Source organism: Nicotiana sylvestris, chromosome 12 (assembly GCF_000393655.2).
Source record: "Nicotiana sylvestris chromosome 12, ASM39365v2, whole genome shotgun sequence".
In the NCBI taxonomy this organism is placed as follows: domain Eukaryota; kingdom Viridiplantae; phylum Streptophyta; class Magnoliopsida; order Solanales; family Solanaceae; genus Nicotiana; species Nicotiana sylvestris.
This window is the reverse complement of record NC_091068.1, coordinates 90,066,209-90,087,060: the sequence shown is the minus strand read 5'-3', so window position 1 is coordinate 90,087,060 and position 20,852 is coordinate 90,066,209. Positions and strand designations below refer to the sequence as shown.

General features: G+C 37.6%; 2 protein-coding genes across 2 annotated transcripts; both read left to right on the top strand.

Moving 5' to 3' along the window:
- Positions 1-913: 913 nt before the first annotated feature.
- Positions 914-6,862, top strand: LOC104247478 (ASI1-immunoprecipitated protein 1-like). Its single transcript, XM_009803501.2, has 3 exons — positions 914-1,051; positions 5,955-6,420; positions 6,497-6,862. Exons 2-3 carry the CDS (start codon positions 5,977-5,979, stop codon positions 6,653-6,655), a joined length of 603 nt encoding a protein of 200 aa, XP_009801803.1. The 5' UTR covers positions 914-1,051; positions 5,955-5,976; the 3' UTR covers positions 6,656-6,862.
- A 6,538-nt stretch (positions 6,863-13,400) lies between these two features.
- Positions 13,401-14,150, top strand: LOC138883348 (uncharacterized). Its single transcript, XM_070164029.1, has 3 exons — positions 13,401-13,712; positions 13,797-13,875; positions 13,930-14,150. The coding sequence occupies exons 1-3, from the start codon at positions 13,401-13,403 to the stop codon at positions 14,148-14,150; spliced, it is 612 nt and encodes a 203-aa protein (XP_070020130.1).
- Positions 14,151-20,852: the final 6,702 nt, after the last annotated feature.

The following is a 20,852-nucleotide window of genomic DNA, read 5'->3' as shown; positions in this document are numbered from 1 at the left end:
GTTATTAATTTAAAGACCAAACCAAACCAATAAAACTCAGGTTTTTCAATCTCGATTTTCTCGGGTTTTCTGGTTATTCGGGTTTTTTTTCCGGCAAAATCTTCGTAGTACAAAACATATAACTTGTGCTCAAAATATTTCTTTAATCTTAGTAAGATACAACTATATAAGGTATTTTCTAAGAAAATAATACAAAATATGAGATGTGTCATGGCATTATCCTAAAATATTCAACAATAAAGACAATAAAATTATGTAATATAAATATTGCTAATTAAAAAGCCATAATAAAAATAAACATAATCTAAAAGTACTAAGTCATGCTAAAATAGGTAGATTAATAAGAGAGTATTAATTACATAACTAAACGCTAAAGAAAAAATAAAAATAGGTTATGCATTTTTATCTAATTAAATTATCGCAAAACAAAAAATAGATATTCAATGCGTTGTCGTTCGTAATATTGAATTGAATATCTTTTGTTAACATTAGTATTGATCTGATTTTGATTTGTGCTTTTGTTTGCATTATTTAAGTTGCTAATATTAATGACTATGAAACTTATTGGAACATACAAAAATTCTAAGTCCAACCTTGAAATAATTTTACCTTAAAAGATAAAATTATAAAAAAATTTAAGAAATATTTATAAATTACATCACAATAAGTATATTTATATATTAAATATATCTAAACTTTCTATATATGTAATGTCGGGTTGATTTGATTTCGGTTTGATTTTCTTTAGTTAAAATCAAACCAAACCAATTATGATCGTTTTTTTTCCAATACCAAATTAAATCAAACAAAATCATATTCAGAATTTGTTTTTACCCATTTGACTCAGATTATCGGATTGGTGCGGTTTCTTTATACCGTGTACAACCCTATTTGTTTGTATTCAAGGCCAAACATGAACTAGAGATAGTTTCGGGTTAAATTAAAACAAAACAAATTTCCTAGAGAGTCCACTGAAAAGCTTTACAACCATAGGAACACACCATCTGAAGAAGGTAGAAGAGTAAACACCAGCAACCTGGGAGAGCTCACGGTAAGAAAGTTCCCCTTTTCCTCTCTCTCTCTCTCTCTCTCTCTCTCTTCAAATAATATTTTGCGGTGTTGGGTGGGTGGGAGGGGGTCGTCTTCGGTAAAAATTGATTCTTGAAATTGGGGTTTGGCTTTGGAACATGAAATTAAACTATGGCTTGAATTCATGATTATTGGACCTTTTAAGTGGAAACTTTTATTTATTTATTTATTTATTTATTTATTTTGATTTGGTGAACACCCGCAAAAATAAATAAATAATAATACAACAACAACAACCCAGTGTAATCCCACAAGTGGGGTCTGGGCAGGGTAATATATACGCAGACCTTACCTCTACCCCGAGGGGCAGAGAAGCTGTTTCCAAGAGACCCTCGGCTCAAAGAGGCAACAAGATACACTATATTAGTACTATCAATAGACTCATAATAAAACAACATAAAGTACCATAAAATCCATAACATAACATAAATACCATACAAAACAAAGTACCAGCAATATAAGAGGTATAGGAAATACGAGAAAGATGTAAGGTATTAATACACAGAAGATAAAGCCCATCATCAGTAGTTGATCAATAGCATCCTAAGACTAATTCTTAACTGGCTAGTCTCACTCTAGTGCGCTGTAAAAAGACATCACAATTTCCCTAACCTACAACCTTAATGCTCGATCTCCACAATTTCCTGTTTAGGGCCATGTCCTCAGTAACCCTAAGTCGCGCCATATCCTGCCTGATCACCTCTCCCCAATACTTCTTAGGTCTCCCCCTACCTCTCCTCGTACCCACCACCGCCAGTCGTTCACACCTTCTCACCGGTGCATCAGTGTTCCTCCTCTGAATGTGCCCGAACCATCTGAGTCTTGCTTCCCGCATCTTGTCCTCCATGGGGGCCACACCCACCTTCTCTCGAATATCTTCATTTCTAATCTTATCCTTCCTTATATGCCCGCACATCCACCTCAACATCCTCATCTCTGCAACTTTCATCCTCTGGATGTGTGAGATCTTCACCGGCCAACACTCGGTCCCATACAACATAGCAGGCCTAACCACTGCCCTATAAAATTTACCTTTCAGTAACAGTGGCACTTTCTTGTCACACAGGACTCCCGTCGCTAACCTCCATTTCATCCACCCCACCCCTATACGGTGTGTGACATCCTCGTCGATCTCCCCGGACCCCTGAATAAACGACCCCAGGTACTTGAAACTACCCCTCTTAGGGATGACTTGAGAATCAAGCCTCACTTCCACTCCCGCTTCCGTCGGCTCTGCCCCAAATTTGCACTCAAGGTATTCCGTCTTCGTCCTGCTCAACCTGAAACCTTTGGACTCAAGGGTATGTCTCCAAACCTCTAACCTCTCGCTGACGCCGCGTCGTGTCTCGTCGATTAGGACTATGTCATCAGCAAATAGCATGCACCATGACACCTCCCCTGAATATGATGCGTTATAGCATCCATCACCAGGGCAAATAGGTGATGGATAATAATAATAATAATAATAATAATAATAATAATAATAATAATAATAATAATAATAATAATCCCTCCCAGGCTCAGCATAAAGACTTGGATGATTAAGTTATTGATGAAACATGAATATGTATTACAACAAAATGAAGGCAATTTGGATGGGAAAGAACTTTGCTTGAGCTTTGGCATTTGTAGTATTTATTTATTACAAGTTTGTATACAGCACATGACGATGTGTAGCAAATAATTTCCATGTACATTGTCCTTGTGTACAAAATTTTGTTAGGTGCTAGCTAAGTGTTGTATCAACTAGCTAGCTTAGTTCAATTGGCAAAAGTTGATGGATTTGGGGCTTAGGTCATTGATTCGAGCCCATGCGCCAGGCGAACTAAGCATGGTATTTAAGTGGAGAAGGGTGGAGGTGCAGATCCATTATCCCCGCGTTTCGGATGCTGCAATTGGTCCTAAGGGGTTGACCCAAATAGATTTATCAGTCATAAGAAAAGGGGTTGTATCAACTGAGTTTCTCTTTCGCCAAAGAAAGATAGTGGGGAAACAGATAGCAGGAGTCGAGGAAGGTACAAAAACAAAAGTTCCTTTGAATCGCGAGGCACAAAAAGACAGTGGAGACTCCTTTGTTAGTAACGTTATTAATAGTTGCACCTGTGTCATATTTGTTTTTTGAATAGATCCTGTGTCATATTTTTTGATAAGTAAAGTAGTTTAATCACAACTAAATTGAAAGCACCTAGGGCTATAAAAGCATTGCGAATTTTCCTTCTGTAGCTATCTAGATTTTTCATGTTTCTTACCTATATCACGATAAATTTTGCTAATCTGTTAGAATCTCAAGTTTACACTTTTCTTGAAACTTCTGCAAAGCACCTCAAGGTGGTTGAACACTCTATAAGACTATAACTGCTTTAGGCGTTGTCTAATCAGTTTCAGAAAGAAAATAAATTCCAGACATCTTTTACTGCCTTAATTTGCAAATAAGAGATGATTCATTGTTTTTCCCTCCTTTCCCAGTTCACATGACTATGTGCTTTTTCAGTATCCAGCTTACAAGCTAGTTTAGGAGTGCATCTTCCAATCCACACCCAGATATTGATTTTCTATTGGGGATGAGCGTGACTCTTCCTTGCTTTCACAAATATGTTCTGCACATCCGATTCAATATGGCTATGACTTCTTCTAAACTCAAAGACAACAGCTTTGGTAAAGTCTTTTATTAAACTGGTACCAAGCTGATACCGGAACAAGATTAATCTAATAGATGTAGACATACATACTTCCAAGTTCCAACTAAGCTAATTGAGTGCAAATCTGGTGCTCAATCAAGCTCATCTCATCTCTTGAAGATGCATCTATCCTGAAAGTAAAAGATTCTCAGAGCGTTTTTCTTACCTATTGCCAAAATTTCTAAAATAAGCTTCACTGGGAAGCCATCCGACCTTCATAACATTTCTCCTGCTCGTGAATTTACTGCTTCAATAACTCTCTTCTGGTACACCTGGTAAAATGAATTTCTTCCACTTTTGGCCACTAGTGCTTAGTGTCAGAGAATAGATTCTGATGAAAGTACGAGATTTCGTTCTTATTCTTATTTGCGTCCTTAATTGTTCTACCATTAATGAACAATTTGAAGATACTGTAGTAGCGATAATGTGCATTTGCCATTCTACACAAAATCTAATGTTTTTGTCTGCTTCCTTGATGGGTGATGCTCTATATTTTTGTTGCCATATGATGTCCTTTGTTAATGCCAATCTGCCCAGGTATCCGTTCGGCATTTTCATGATAAATCCTTTTGGTCTACTTCTTGGACTTAGTTGCGATGTCAAGAGGTTGAGAGTCCTTAACTTTCCTGGAATCTCGAGTTTCGTCTCTTCCAGTTCAAACACTTATTTACTTCCATTTTCGAACATCCCCTTTCCTATTTCAGCATCACGACCAACACAGAATCTGTGTATCCCGTTGCATGGTAGGACTCCAACCAGTTCTTTACTTGGTCTTCAGGCCCTTCCTTTCATAACTGCATGTTCTCTAATTTACGAGGTCTCTTGATTATCTATCCAAATCCAGCATCATGGGGAAGTGATCATAAAGAAGTCTTCGCTGTAAGACTCTTGTATTTGTATATTCTCTTTCCAATTACCTGAGATTAAAATTGTTCAAGCCTGGAAAACTTCCCTGTGTTTCCTCCACTCAAACCAAGTGAAATTTCCTTACCGTCAATGGAATATCTATCAAGTCCATATCCAGAATTAAGTACATGACTTATTTGATCTTTCTTCCAGAAAATTCATCTTAGGTCCATGGGCCTTGGAAAACACCAGGAGAAATTGCTAATGACAATTTCAAGTAAATAGGAAATAGAGTAGTTCCCAGCAAGTTTGTCTTGACATGGTTAACCTCCTATCTCGCATAACTACACTTTTACAAACACTGGTGCTACACACTCTGCTTGTATAGCTCATAGGATTTTGTCTATTTTACTGCCAGTTTTCACTCTTTCCCATTGTCAATGAACCTCTCCAATATCACAGGCAAGTCCCTCACTGCTGTATCATTTGCCAACTCGGCAATGATTACCACTGCTCTTCTTATCTTGTAAACCTGAACGTAAACAAATCTGCCATAGAGTTAGAATTTCTTATGAATTGCTACACATTTTTGGTTTTTGCATCTTTTCTCCATTTGTTACCTATCTAGCCTTTGCTTTCTGTGCTAGTCATAAGACATGCCAGCACTGCCTGAAGTTCTGTTTATCCAACTGTTATTGTGCTTGCCGATCCCCTTCTCTCCGATGATGCTGAACCGCACTGTTTCACCATGTTTGATTTCCTCAAAGGGTTTCTCTCCAGCAAGGAAGAAAGTCTCTCTCTCTCTCTCTCGTTGGGACTGCCATTTCTCTTGGGCCAAAAGAGCAGAAATAACTGGAGAAGACAACTGAGGACCCTGGTGCCAACCCGTTTCAGCCACGATCACGGTGCTGCAACTCGTGCCGGTGTACACGGACATCTTCTCTTCCGATGATGCTGAACCACACTGTTTCACTATGTTTGATTTCCTCAAAGGATTTTCCTCCAGCAAGGAAGAAAGTCTCCTTCTCTCTCTCTCTCTCTCTCTCTCTCTCTCTCTCTCTCTTCGGGACTGCCATTTCTCTTGGGCCAAAAGAGCAGAAATTATTGGAGAAGACAACTGAGGACACTGGCGCCAACCCGTTTCAGCCACAATCACGGTGCTGCAACTCGTGCACACCGGCACGGACACACATAGTGCTCTTTTAATCGCATTAAGTTGGTTGCAGCGTGATTAGCACTAAGATGATATATTTGTTTCATGAGTAATTTTTTATTCTATCAAAATTATGTAAACTGTGGTTACCGCTGTTTCTAAGATGCTGGTCAATTGCTTGTGTTTAGGTGAAATTTGGCGTTACTCATCATGGAAACTTCAGATAAAGAGTATGTTGCTTTTGGAGAGAAAGTGAAACGTACTATATTTATTGACAACCTTTCACCTGTGGCTACTGAAGCTGTTGTTAAAGCTGCTCTTGATCAATTTGGGAATGTCATTCAGGTCAAGTTTATCCCAAACTACCTTGAACCAAAGAACATTGGACAAGCTGCATTGGTTGAGGTGGAAAACGCAGACCAGGCGAAAACTATTATCTCTGAGTTAAGCAATTCCCCGTTTATGATATGTGGTATGCCAAGGCCAGTCAGGGCACGTGCTGCTGAAGCAGAGATGTTTGATGACCGTCCTAGAAAACCTGGTCGTAAGATAGTATGCCGATGGTTGGACTCTAGCGATCCGGATTTTGAGGTGGCTAACAAGATCAAGCTTACGGTTAGAAAACAGGCAGAGGAATCCAAGTTTTTGCTCAAGGTAAACTTTCGTTTTTACTTGCAGTGTATATCTCACATTTAAGTATTCCTGATGTTAGTTCATTTTCTCTATGTAGCATCAACTGGAGGAGGAAGAAAATCTTTCGAAGAAGCAGATGGAGACCTTGAATGCAAGCTATAAGAAGTTTGAAATCATAGAAAGTGTTGTTAGCAACAGAGTCGCTACACGGTTGGCAGAACGTTACAGAGTGCGTGTTGCAGATGCTGAGCATTAAGCTCATTGTTCGAATACTTGCACAACAAACTAGCATAGACCTAAAGATTCAACTTCTAGGCGATTGGCATGTTTTGCTTTTTATGAAGATCATATTTCAGGCAGTAGGGTTGAATCTATAAATCCCTGTATTCACTTGATCATGAATTGTAATTTGGCCTAAATTTACTTAATTATGTTTCAAGTAAACCTGCAGGAGATTAGCTTATATCTAATTATCTATGAATATTGTAAGAGTCTTAAAGCTAGTGTGTGTGTGGTTTTCTTTTTCCTTTCTGTGGCCAGGAGAAAGATGTAGTTATAACTAGGAGCGCAAACGGGCGGGTTGAGTCGGATATGGTTCGGGTCGAAAACTGGTAATGAGAAACGGATAAATTAATCGACCCGGCCCATATTTAATACGGATAAAAAACGGGTTAACTAGCGGATAATATGAGTAATCATATTGTCACGACCCTAAATTCGGACCCGGTCGTGATGGCGTCTATGAAACAAGGCCAGTCGACACAAATCCCCAATTCATTTAAGCAGTTATAATAATTCAATTTAAGTCATTAATAAGTGATAAACCCTAAAATACAGTGAAAGAAAACAAGTGCGGAAATAAACACAGTCTGACATCGGGGTGTCACAAGCCATGAGCATCTAAAACATCCGTCTAAGAGTTCGAAAAGTCTACACAGTCTAGTACAAGGCCAGTACAAGGAAAATAAAGATAGGAAGGAGAAACACTGGGTTGCGAACGCCGAGCAACTACCTAGTGAACTCCAATCAGCCTGCTGGAAGCAATCAGCCCTCGCTAGCGGGAGCCGAAGCTCCTGAACCTACACACAGGGTGCAGGGAGTAATGTGAGTACGTCAACTCAGTGAGTAATAAAAGTAAAGGCAGCTGAGCGATAAGAAAAACACGTAAAACACATAAAAATGCTACAAAGAGGCAGTGTAAAAATCAATACAATGCAATAAAATAGTGAAAACTTATAAAAACACCTTAGTTCAGTACAAGCTTCTTTAAAACATCTTTTAACAATGAAAAACAGTGAGAAAAGATAAATACATAAAACCAGCCCCTCGGGCAAAGTACCAACAGAATCAGCCCCTCGGGCTATCTCACAATCATTCGTGCCCCTCGGGCAATAACATGGAACAACATCAGCCCCTCGGGCTATATCACATCACAAACTGGGTACCCGCGCTCACTGGGGATGTACAGACTCCGGGAGGGGCCTTTTACGGCCCAAGCGCAATATCAAGCCATCTCATGGCATAATCAATAGGCTCTCGGCCTCATATTAAGCCACCTCGTGGCATAGAAACTCAGGCTCTCGGCCTCATAACCATAAATCAGTACAACACTATTGCGGCGTGCAGCCCGATCCTATAATAACCTCACAACACAGGCCCTCGGCCCTACTCAGTCTGAAATGTCTAAAAGCCACTCGGGCACAGTAAAATATGATGCTCAGCTCAAAATATCATTTAAGATGTCAAAATAGAGTAAACATGGCTGAGTTATGAAAACAGAAGAATATGGCATGGCAGAGTACAAGTATAAAGTCAAAATAGTGAGGAATAGTAGTAAAAATCCCATAAGGGTCCAAAACAGTTGGCACGAGGCCCAAATATGGCATTTAGCCCAAACATGATGATAGCAAACAGTTTTCAACCAAATACGCAGTAAAACAGTCATTCGGGACTGACTAAGTCACAACCCCCAACAGTGCACGACCTCACGCTCGTCATCTAGCGTGTGCATCACCTCAAAATAGCACAACGATGTGAAATTCGGGGTTTTATACCCTCAGGACAACATTTACAATCATTACTCACCTCTATCCGGTCCAAACTCTAGCCCGCGATGCCTTTGCCCTTCGAATCGGCCTCAACTCGCGTCGAATCTATCCAAAATCAGAATCATGACGTCAAAGTATGCTATGAAAATGAAGCCCATGCGAAAATAATCAAATTACAACATAAATCCCGAAATTAACCAAAACCCAATGTAACAGCCCAGCCCGCTAGTGATATTGTCCGCCCTGGGCCTAGGCCCTCACGGATTTAAAATGCGTCACTAGGGTCTAAGGCTTGTTAACTTATATACCCAGCATCCCTCTTGTGTTTTGCCGATGTGAGACTCTGTCTAAAGCCTGGGGTGTTACATACACTCCCTCTTATGGACTCAGCGTCCTCGCTGAGGTTTGCCCCACCGCATGGGATTTGCCTAGACTCAACATTGAGGTTTGCCCTACCTAACCGGGATTTGCCTAAACTCAGTTGAACTCTGACCCACCATCGGCATGGCTGACACAAGAGTGACTCTGATACCATCTGTAACAACCCAGCCCGCTAGTGATATTGTCCGCTCTGGGCCTAGGCCCTCATGGATTTAAAACGCGTCACTAGGGTCTAAAGCTTGTTAACTTATATACCCAACATCCCTCTTGTGTTTTGCCAATGTGGGACTCCGTCTAAAGCCTGGGGTGTTACACCCAACCCCCGAGCCCACGTCTCGGAATCAGATAAAAATTACATCAATTAACTCCTTATCATCCTACGAGTTCATCCATATCAAAAGTACCAAAATCCGAATACAAATGACCCCTCAAACCTTTACTCAAAGGTCTCCAATCTCAAGCCCTAATTCCCAATTTTTTTAACCCTTAATTCCCATTAATTTCAAGTCAAATCTGTGAAATAACATCATAGAAATGAGTTTAGGGTCCAAAAACCTTACCTCTATGACATCCCTCTTCAAATAGTTCCCTCAAGCTCAAACCCGCATGAAAATGGTGAGGAATAACTCAAAAATCGCGAAGGAAATCTTTTATACTTTCTGACCCAGGCTTTTCGCATCTGCGATCCTATTTCCGCTCCTGCGGTCCAAGCCACCGCATCTGACGTTTTCACTTAAAGCCCCAGCTCCGCATCTACGATGGAACTCTCGCACCTGCGCTATCATATGTGCGCTCACCCAACCGTTTCTGCAGTTCCAGCTCCCCAGGGCCAAGTCCGCATCTGCGACCCTCTGGGCGCTTCTGCGATCCCGCACCTGCGGTCCCCTAGCCGTAGGTGCGGTTATGACAGCAATGGGAAATCTTCAGCTGCCAAACCCAACTCAAAATCTTCCGTCAACCATCCGAAATCATCCCGAGGCCCCCGGGACCTCAACCAAAAGCACCAACAAGTCATAAACCACTATCCAAACTCATACCAATCTTCAAAACACCTCAAACAACATCGAATCAACCAAATCACATCGAATTCAAGCCTAAGGTACCAAAATCTTCCGAATTTTGTTTTTGATAAAAAAGTCTATCAAACTACGTCCGAATGACCTGAAATTTTGCACACACATCCCAAATGACACGACAGACCTACTGCAACTCCCGAAATTCCATTCCAACCCCTATATCAAAATCTCACCTATCAACCGGAAAACACCAAAATATCAATTTCTCCAATTCAAGCCTAAACCTACCACAGACCTCCAAAACACGTTCCGATCACGCTTGAAAGTCCCAAATCGCCTCCCAAAGCTATCCAAACCATCGGAATTCACATCCGAGCCCTTTAGCACATAAGTCAATATTCGGTTGACTTTTCCAACTTAAGCTTACTCAAAAGAGACTATGTGTCTCAAACCTTACCAAAACCTCTCCGAACCCGAGCCAACCAACCCGATAATATATAATATCGCTGAACAAGACAATAAGAAGCAGAAATGAGGGAAACAGAGAGGTAACTTAAGAAACGACCGACCGGTTCATTACACATATTATCCATGAATTCTTTCATATGATCACTTTTAGGAGAATTCTTAATCTCCCTAATTTGAGGAACTCCTAATTAGAGGCTTTACAAATGTAAAAGTTAGACCCATTGGTTATCCATTGGGCGATGTGCATAGATAGCCATTAATAGCACATGTCTTTATTTTTAAGCCACTGTTTTAAATGTCTTTAGTATTTATCCACTGCTTTAATAAATTTTTACCTACCTGAATGAAAATACCCTTCTGTTATAAGCTTATACCTACGCTCCTTATTAATGATCAGCAGCAGCAACACGTAACTACCTTCCGAAGCAGCAACAACGACTGTGATCGTTGAAAATTGCAGAAGCCTCTCTTCCGATTTCAAACTATAGAATTCAACTTTCTCGTCCAAAAATCGACATAAAATTACAGTAAGTTATGCTTTTGTGTGTTTCTGTTGATTTTTATTTCGTTACTAGGAATTCGATGCTATGAATTTGATTTTTTTGCTTTTCTGGATTGATAACGTTAAGGACATCATGTCCTGTGATTATTCTATAAATATTGAGGACATAATGTTAAGGATTTGGTGTTCTTAACATGACACATATTGTCCTGATTTTGCAAATTGTATTGAAAAAGTTAAGGACAATGTGTCCTTAACGTTTTTGCTGTTGTTCTGAATATTAAGGACATAATGTCCTAGTTTTGCAAATTGTTTTGAAAAAGTTAAGGACACTTGGTCCTTAACTTAGAATTCCAAGTTTAAAAGTTAAGGACACTTCGTCCTTAACTTACAGTTACAAAGTTCAAAAGTTAAGGACACATAGTCCTGAAGTTAGACTAACAAGGTCAAAAGTTAAGGACATTTGGTCCTCAAGTATGAGTTCCAAGTTAAAAAGTTAAGGACACTTGGTCCTGAAGTTAGACTAATAAGGTCAAACGTTAAGTACACTTGGTCCTTAACTTTGACTTACAAGTTCAAAAGTTAAGCATTCATGGTCCTGAACTTCAAGTTTCAAGTTCAAAAGTTAAGGACACTTGGTCCTTAACTTTGATTTCTAAGTTCAAAAGTTAAGGACACTTAGTCCTGAACTTACAGTTCCTATCCTTAATTTATATAAGGATTGCTCTATAAATATGTCCTGAATTTCCCATTCTCTTGACTTGCAGGATGGAAACAATATGTATTATAGTTGCTTTTAATGGTAGATGGACTGAAGACTATAAATATCTTGATCATCAAACAAAGCTTGTTCTAGTACCTGAGACAATTCGATTTGAAGATTTCATTAAACAGGTCTTTGAAGTTATTGAATTTGATAGAGACAAGTTTGAAGCAATGATATGGTTTGATATCAACCTGGGAACAAGCAAGGGAATAATTGTATCCAGAGATTTAGATCTTCACACATGTATAGAGTTACTAAAAAGTCATTCACTCTTCAAGGGTTGTCGTTTTATTGTTGATATTTCGGAAAGAGTTTTTGGATCTACAAGCACCTTTGAACATGCCAACAGAGAAAATCAACATGACAATCAAAATAAATGCCAACAGATAATGGAAATATATGTGGTTGAAGCTGAACCAATAACTAAAGAGGTGCTTCAAACATTTGATTCTATTCAAGTGGAAGGACAAAGCATTATAGAGATTGACAACGAACAAGCTTTGGGTATTCATGTCTTAGAGAGTGCACAAGTAATAGAAGAAGTTGCTGAAAAAACCTCTACTCAACTAACTAGACGAAGCTCAAATTTGAAACAAAAAGAATCCCCAACTACGATATTAAGAGAAAATGCTTCGTTGGATGAAATAAAAGTGGGATCAATATTTGACAAAAAGAAGAGTACAATTAACTGTTTTTCGAATATAGCAATTAAAGGACATTTTGAATTCAAGGTTGTTAGATCAAGCTCAATGAGATATTCATTGAAATGCAATGATGATAGGTGTGGGTGGTGTGTGCGTGCTTTCAGAGTTAAAGATTCAACACTGTTCAAGATAGTAAAGATTGAGAAAAATCATGACTGCTCAGTTAACACTATGAAAGCTGATCAAAGGCATGCAACTTCAAAATTGATTAGTGGTTACATTTATTGACAATCTTCAAGACCCAAGTTTTGAAGTTACACCAGCTTTTGTCATGGCAGAAATGCAAAAATTATATGGATTAGACATTGGGTATCACAAAGCGTGGCGTGCTATTCAACGTGCTTCAGCTTTAATAAGAGGAACTCCTGAAGAGAATTATGAATTATTGTCTTCATACTTGTATATGATGAAAAGTAAAAACCCCGGAACATATACTAACATAAAGATAGATGACAACAACATGTAAACAATCAAAAAGTTAGGACATGCTGTCCTTAACCAGTGAAAAAGTGAAGGACGTGATGTCTTTAACTTTGATGTGTGCAGTCAAAAAGTTAAGGACACTTGGTCCTTAACTTAGAGTTGCAAGTTAAAAAATTAAGGACTGCCTATCCTTAACTTTTGTACTTGTAACTCTAAGTTCAGGACTCCATGTCCTTAACTTTTGTTATACTATATTTTCAAGTTTCTTTATATATTTTATGCATATGGATCATCAATAACTGGTTGGAATCATTGTAGACCAGTGGTTGCTGTTGATGCAACTTTTTTGAAGTCAAAATTTCGTGGTGTTTGAATGATTTCAGTTTCAAAGGATGCAACTAACCAAAATTTCCCACTAGCTTTTGGAATTGCAGAATCTGAAAATGACAATTCCTATGAGCGGTACTTTAGTGAGCTTCGAAATGCAATTGGGAGTCGTGAGAATTTAATTTTTTTTATCAGACAGGCATCAAGCTATTGTATATGTCATTGCAAAGGTATCCTGAAAGCCACCATGGGATTTGTATCTATCATTTGGAGTAGAACCTAAAGCGAAGGAAAGTGAAAAGTGAGGTCATAAAACTTTTCCAAAGTGTTGCAAGAGTATACATGCGCAAATAATTTGATCTATACATGTCAGATATAATAAAAGTAGATAAGAAGACTTATGACTACTTGATGGAAGAACCACCGGAAAGGTGGGCACGTTCTTGTAGTCCACGACGAAGATATGACATGCTCACAACATACATAGTTGAGTTAATGAATTCTGTGCTATTAGAAGCAAGGGATCTGCCTATATTAAGAATGATGGATTTCATCCAAGTGAAGCTACAACATTGGTTTTATGAAAGAAGAAATGAAGCAGAAGGAACTTTTTATGACGTTTCTTGTTGGGTAGAAGAGGAATTGAAGAAAAAGATAGATTTAGCATTTACTTTGGATGTAAGTATTATGTTCTTTGTTTAGCTTATTATTTTAATAATAATTTAACATAATGTACTAACTTATAATTTTTCAACATTGAAGGTCTTCCCCGTTGATTCATGGCGTTCTAGAGTTGAGGAGGAAGGAATTACTTTCTTGGTGGACTTAAACAAAAGAACATGTGATTGTTTTCAGTTTTAATTGGATGAATTACCATGCATACATGCAATTGTAGCTATCAAGAAGAGAAACATCAAGAAGTCCAACTTTTGCTCGCACTGGTACTTAAAGGAATCTTGGCTGAAAACATATGAAAGACAAATACATCTTGTAGGACATACTGATTCTTGGATTGTACCAGAGAGTATTAAGTCACAAATTATTAAACCTCCAGATTTCAAAGTGCCACCAGGTAGAAGGCAGACGAAAAGGCATATTCTAGCTACCGAGTCATAAAAAATAACATTCAAATGTGGTCGTTGCAGAAGAATTGGTCATAATAGAACACCTTGTATATATTCTCCGGCAGTCCATCCATTCTCAAGGGAGCATAGAGAATAGTATATATATACACTTATCTTTATATACTCTTTTATGTTTTTGCTATAAATTGGATTCATTTAGATTATTTTTATTTGAGCAAATGTCCTGAATATTCAAAGTTTCTTTACGCTTACATGCTTTTTGTTTCTTTTGAGTTCCAAGTTCAAAAGTTAAGGACACTTGGTCCTTAACTTAGAGTTCCAAGTTCAAAAGTTAAGGACACTTGGTCCCTAACTTTGAATTCCATGTTCAAAAGTTAAGGACATCTGGTCTTGAACTTCAAGTTTCAAGTTCAAAATTTAAGGACATCTGGTCCTGAACTTCGATTTCCAAGTTCAAAAGTTAAGGACACTTGGTCCTCAACTAATACTTACAAGCTCAATACACTTAATTTAGGGATTGCAAATGGACAAATCAATACTTTACAAAAACAAAGAAATTAATAGCATGATGCCTTCATATTACTTCTGAAATTGTAATTTGGCATAGCTGTGTATGATGACCTGGCTAGTTATCTCATGAGTTACCGCTCCATTTCCCCCATTTCTAATTCTTATTGCTTTGTTTATCGGTTCTATATGTGATCGGGTTGGTTGTCTCGGGTTCGAAAAGGTTTCGAGAAGGTTTGAGATACTTAGTCTCTTTTGAGGAAGCTTAAGTTGGAAAAGTCAACCGGATATTGACTTATGTGTTAGAGGGATCGGATGTGAATTTTGATAGTTCAGATAGTTCCAGGAGGTGATTTGGGACTTAGGAGTGTGATCGGAATGTGTTTTGGAGGTTTGGAGTAGATTTAGGCTTGAATTGGCGAAATTGGATTTTTGGCATTTTCCGGTTGATAGGTGAGATTTTGATATAGGGGTCGGAATGGAATTCTGGGAGTTTTAGCAGTTCCGTTGTGTAATTTGGGTTGTGTGTGCAAAATTTCAGGTCATTCGGACGTGGTTTGGTTGGGTTTTTGATCAAAAGCGGAATTTTGAAGATTTTGGAATTCTTAGGCTTGAATCCGATGCGAATTTGGTGTTTTGATGTTGTTTTGAGCGTTCCGAAGGTTGAAACAAGTTTGAATGATGTTATGGGATATGTTGACATGTTTGGTTGAGGTTCCAGGGGCCTCGGGTGAGTTTCGGGTGGTCAATCGGATCATTCCTAGATATTGAGAGTTGCAGAAAACTGCCGTTCAGTGTTGCAAAAAAAATGGCCTTCGCGTTCGCGAGTAGGCCCTCGCGTTCACGAAGGGTTAGTTGGTGAGGCTGAGGATTTAGCCTTCGCGTTCGCGAGGAAGGCTCCGCGTTCGCGAAGGGCTGGAATGTTATGCATCGCGTTCGCGAGGCTGTGCCGCGTTCGCGTAGAGGAAGTTGAGTTGCTGGGGTTCAGGTTGAGTTTGTTCATCGCGTTCGCGAGAGAGGGAGCGTGTTCGCAAAGGTTGGGCTGAGGAACTATCACGTTCGCGAGGGTCTGGTCGCGTTCGCGAAGAAGGAATTGAGGCCTAGGCAGAATGTTTAAATAGTCATCTTGTCTGCGATTTTGGGGTTAACTTCCACCATTTTTGATCGATTTGGGAGCTTTTTGAAGAGGATTGAAGAGGGATTCAAGGGGAAACACTTGGAGTATTCAAAAGTTAAGGACATTTGGTCCTTAACTTTGAGTTCCATGTTCAAAAGTTAAGGATATTTGGTCCTGAACTTACATTTACAAGTTCAAAAGTTAAGGACACTTGGTCCTGAACTTAGACTTGCAATCTTAAATGTTAAGGACACTTAACTTTAGGAATTTAAAATTATAAGTTTAGGACACGAATTTAAGCAATTAACAAATAATGAAATACATTTAGGGGCTTACGCTTTTTTGCGACCTTTCCTTTTCTCCTTGCCCAACTACCCAATGAATGTCTTCAATAAGTTTGCATCATCTTTGGCATAATGAAAAATACATGTACGAGTATATTTTGATTTAATCCAGCCCGTATTCTTGGGAGTATTTTCATTGTGCGCCATCGATGTTCCTGTTTTTTTTCTTGTTCAAAAGGAGATTTCAATTGCCAACTAAGCTTCTTATTCCTTTTCCCTCAACCAATATCTTCTTCAACATTTCCTTCAACCTCCATAGACAAACACTCATCATTGCTCATTTGTGTAGTTGGAGGAGTAGGAGTAAGAATAGAAAATGATGGACCATCAAAACCAATACTATCTCTCTTCCTTTTTCTAGTATAATGGTTAGAGGCTTTATTTTTGTTTTGCTCTGTAGACACCACTGTATACATTAGTTTGCTGCAAGTTGTCAATTCTAGAACGAATTGTCAAATGAAGAGACAAAAATTAAGGACATAATTTTTGAAATGTACTGGCAATTTTAATTATGGATATAATATTTAGGACACAATCAATACTTGTGTTGTCTACCCTGCCTTCTTGTACTTCTTCAACAGACAATTGACCTGACATATTGGTTGCATTTTCTTCATCTTGCAACTTTGCATTTTCTTTATCTTGCAACTGTTCTCCATGATCTTCGATTGCAAGTTCACAAGATTATGCAAAATATTTACAAGAGCTAACACAATTAGTACTTGTTACTAATCTTTGATTAAAGCAAACATGTATAAAATTAAAAAAAAACTCCGTCTAACCTTTTGCAATTGTCAAGATCATGCCAGTTAAATCATTATTTTCAGTAGCATTTCTTGTCTTCCAATATTGTCGGTAAGACAGCGAGGTGTAGAGAGATCATATGTTCCTTCTATACATTTGCAAATAATCTCACTTATGCTTGTTCCTTGGGTATTTTCTAAGTCTTGAGATTGTCCTCCACTTGTCTCTTGATAGTCCACTCCATCTTCTTCCCTTGCAGCTTCAAAAGATTCTATAACATTTATAATTAATTCCCTTTACTAATAGTTTACTAAAACTAACATTCAACATATCATGAAAATTCCATCTAACCTTGATTGGCATCATTTTGAATTCCAAATTTCTCTTTAAGTGAGAGAGGTGTAGAGAGATCATATAATCCTTCAACACATTTGCATACAATCTCACTTACATTTATTCCCAATGGATTTTCTAAACCCTGAGATTGCGCTCCACATTTACAAATTATTTATGATGCTCTTGTCTCTTTTGAATTTCCCTGATCTTGACATTCTACTACATCTTGAACTTCCACTCCATCTTGAACTTTCACTCCATCATTAGATTCTACATATATTTGTAATCACAAATAAGTGTATATATATTACGCTATTGAATATAAATTTTAATGACAACAAATTTATATCTAACCTTTCCCAATTTCAGTGCCAATATCAGTTTCATCTTTTAGATGCGCATCTCTATAATCGTTTTCATAATGATCTTCTGCATGCACATCTGTATCATCACATTGACCATCACCTACATCTTTGTTAATTGGAACAGTAGGTTCTGTACCATCACAATGATCATCAACTACGTCTTTACTACTCGGAACAATAGATTCTCTCTCTATGTTCCTTTCATCAGGTTTGACAAGAATCTTCAACAGAGTATCAATCTTTGATCCTAGGTCTTTCTTTAAATCATGTGAAAGAAATTAAATTAAAAAGTTAAGGACATGTAGTCCTAAACTTCAAGTTACAAGTTCAAAAGTTAAGGACACTTGGTCCTGAACTTTAAGTTGCATGTTCAAAAGTTAAGGACACTTGGTCCTTAACTTTGAGTTCCAATTTCAAAAGTTAAGAACACTTGGTCCTTAACTTTGAGTTCCAAGTTCAAAAGTTAAGGACACTTGGTCCTGAACTTCAAATTTCAAGTTCAAAAGTTAAGCACACTTGGTCCTGAACTTAGACTAAAAAACTCAAAAGTTAAGGACATGGTGTCCTTAACTTAGAATTATAAGCACTAAAATAAATGATATTACCTTGATGTCATTTCGAATCTTTTTTCTGATACAACTATTATTTGATTTATTCTAGTAACTTCTGCTTGCATATCCTTTTTAAACTTCTCCGATAATCTCTGAATCAAAAACCATAAAAATAAAAAAGTCTCTTAAGCAAAAATAATCAAATAAAAAACTAATGCTATTCAAAGAGAAAACCTACTTTAACAATTTCCTTAAGCAAGGCTTCATCAAATTGTGCGGAGGAAGGCATTAAACTTTGATCTTAAGACAATGGCTCATGCACACTAACAGGCTCCGCATCTTCTTCAATAGGAATAAATGGTGTCACTTCGATCAACTTATACAACTATTATATAAGAAAAAAAATGTAAGTATTCAGAACTAAAACACATAAACAACAGAAATAGCTAGTAATCAGATTAACTTATTTTCATTATGGAAGTATTTTTTACACAGAGAATCATATTGTGGAGATTTCATATTTGAATAACATAATATCCGAGGATACCCATATTCTGTGAAGTTCACAATTTGTTTTTTTTGGAAAATTGAGAATACTTCCATAATCCAAACACAAAAAGCGAAAGGGAAGCCAAGTATAGTATAACTGTCCTTATCTTTATCTTTCTTTTTCTCACTCTCATTGGGCTTCAAACAACTCTTCAAAGATTTTACTAAAGTTTCATAATAAAGAGAGCCCCAGTTGAAAGAAGAGCAGAGTTCATTGTCATCTACAATTTTCATTAGTTGCTCGGACACATTCCGATTCTTTCGCTTCCCCATCAAAACAGATTCAACAAAATAAATTGTTGCCAACTTCACCGCATCATCATCGCTACCTAGTAATGATGCATCTGTACCATCTGGGTGACTAGTAAGAAAATTAAACAAATCTCCTAACTCAGTTCTATCTTTTCCTGGGAAGTAGACTTTCGAAAGCCTATTCTCTTTTTCACGCAAAACTGTGAAGTCCACTGAAGAAGAACATTTTAAACCAGTAATTATATGAAACGCATCCTGTGTAAACTGTACTTCATGGTCAAAAACCTTGAATTTCATTGAATTATAGTCATTGCTTACAATTTATGAAAGCAACACACAATGAATAAGTTTAAAATAGAACATCACATTTTGTAATCAGAAAAAGTTTCCGAAAATACCATCCCTCAACTTCTTCCATTGCCTATTCGACAAGAAACTTTTTATTGTTTCCTTATACTGTAAATCTCCTTTCCAATAGCTATTCGAATTACACCAAACATCAAACTCAAACACGATCTCCTTCCATTAGCACACTACAAAGAAGGAAAAACAACATAAGGACTAAAATTCAGGACCTAAGTAAAATGCATCTTAAAGTTAAGGACTTACAAGTTCAAAAGTTAAGGACGCTTGGTCCTGAACTTCAAGTTTAAAGTTCAAAAGTTAAGGACACTTGGTCCTTAACTTAGAGTTCCAAGTTAAAAAGTTAAGGACACTTGGTCCTAAAGTTTGAGTTCCAAGTTCAAAAGTTAAGGACACTTGGCCCTGAACTTCAAGTTTCAAGTTCAAAAGTTAAGGACACATGGTCTTGAACTTCGACTTCCAAGGTCAAAAGTTAAGGACCCTTGGTCCTTAACTTTTATAGAAGCACAGTTAACTAAAAATTCATAAACACAGTTAGCTTATGAATTCATACGACTATTGTTATGAAATATCCTTACATAATCAAATATATTGATTGAACCACAAACACATTTCAATACAAAAAAGCTCAGAATAACTTTCTTACAAAAATCCGCTCCTTATTCCACACTGAATCAAGTTATATTCAATATTTTGAAATTTCACACATACTTGATGCCAAACACAGTATTGATCGCCATTACAGTTATACAAAAAGAAAAATGCATAAAAGCAAAATAAAAAACATACCAGTTCGTTGGCTCGATGTAGAGAAGATGACAAAGGAGAAGAGATTAAGTGCAACAAAATACACGCAGAGAATCGCTGGGCAGGAACAAAATCGAACAATGATTCGCATGCACGGAACGAGACTGATACAGAGGGAGCGAAATTTTGCTTCTGAAATTTTGGCTCTGAAGCGTATAAAGGAAGGGTTTGGGAATAAAAGAAATAGAAGAAAGGATAAAAACGTCTTTTCATATTAATTTTAATAGAATAGTTGCTATTTTTGCTCAGCATTAGAATTGGTGGATAAAAAATATACACCACCTTATTTAGTGGCTACCACACGCCATTTTTACTTATCCATTGGTTACTCATTGGTTATCCATTTTCTAAATGGATAATATAGTTCTTACCCATATTTGATCCATTTTTAAAGAGTTGATTATCCGATCCATTTTTAGTGGATAAAAGGAAAAAAGAAAGCCAAAAGTAAAGCAGCAAAAGAAAACAGTACATGGCACAAAGTCTCAACAAACTGGACTTGAACAACATAACAACACAAGAATTAAATAAAACATACTTTAACAAAAGTCACAAGTTTCCTTAGACAACACAACTTATTAGACGTAGTATAAAATTAGATTGACGAGAAGACGCTTTAAATTAAAGATTTGGAGCTGGAATAGCAAACTCCAGAAGCTCAGGATCTCTTTCAAATATAGACATGTCTTGTTCGTCCAACATGACTATAGCTTCAACTCCACCTCCACTTTGATTATCAATTAGAAAAAATAATTTACTGAAGGGGCCAGTTGCCATGCTCACTTTAGCTGGCCTCCC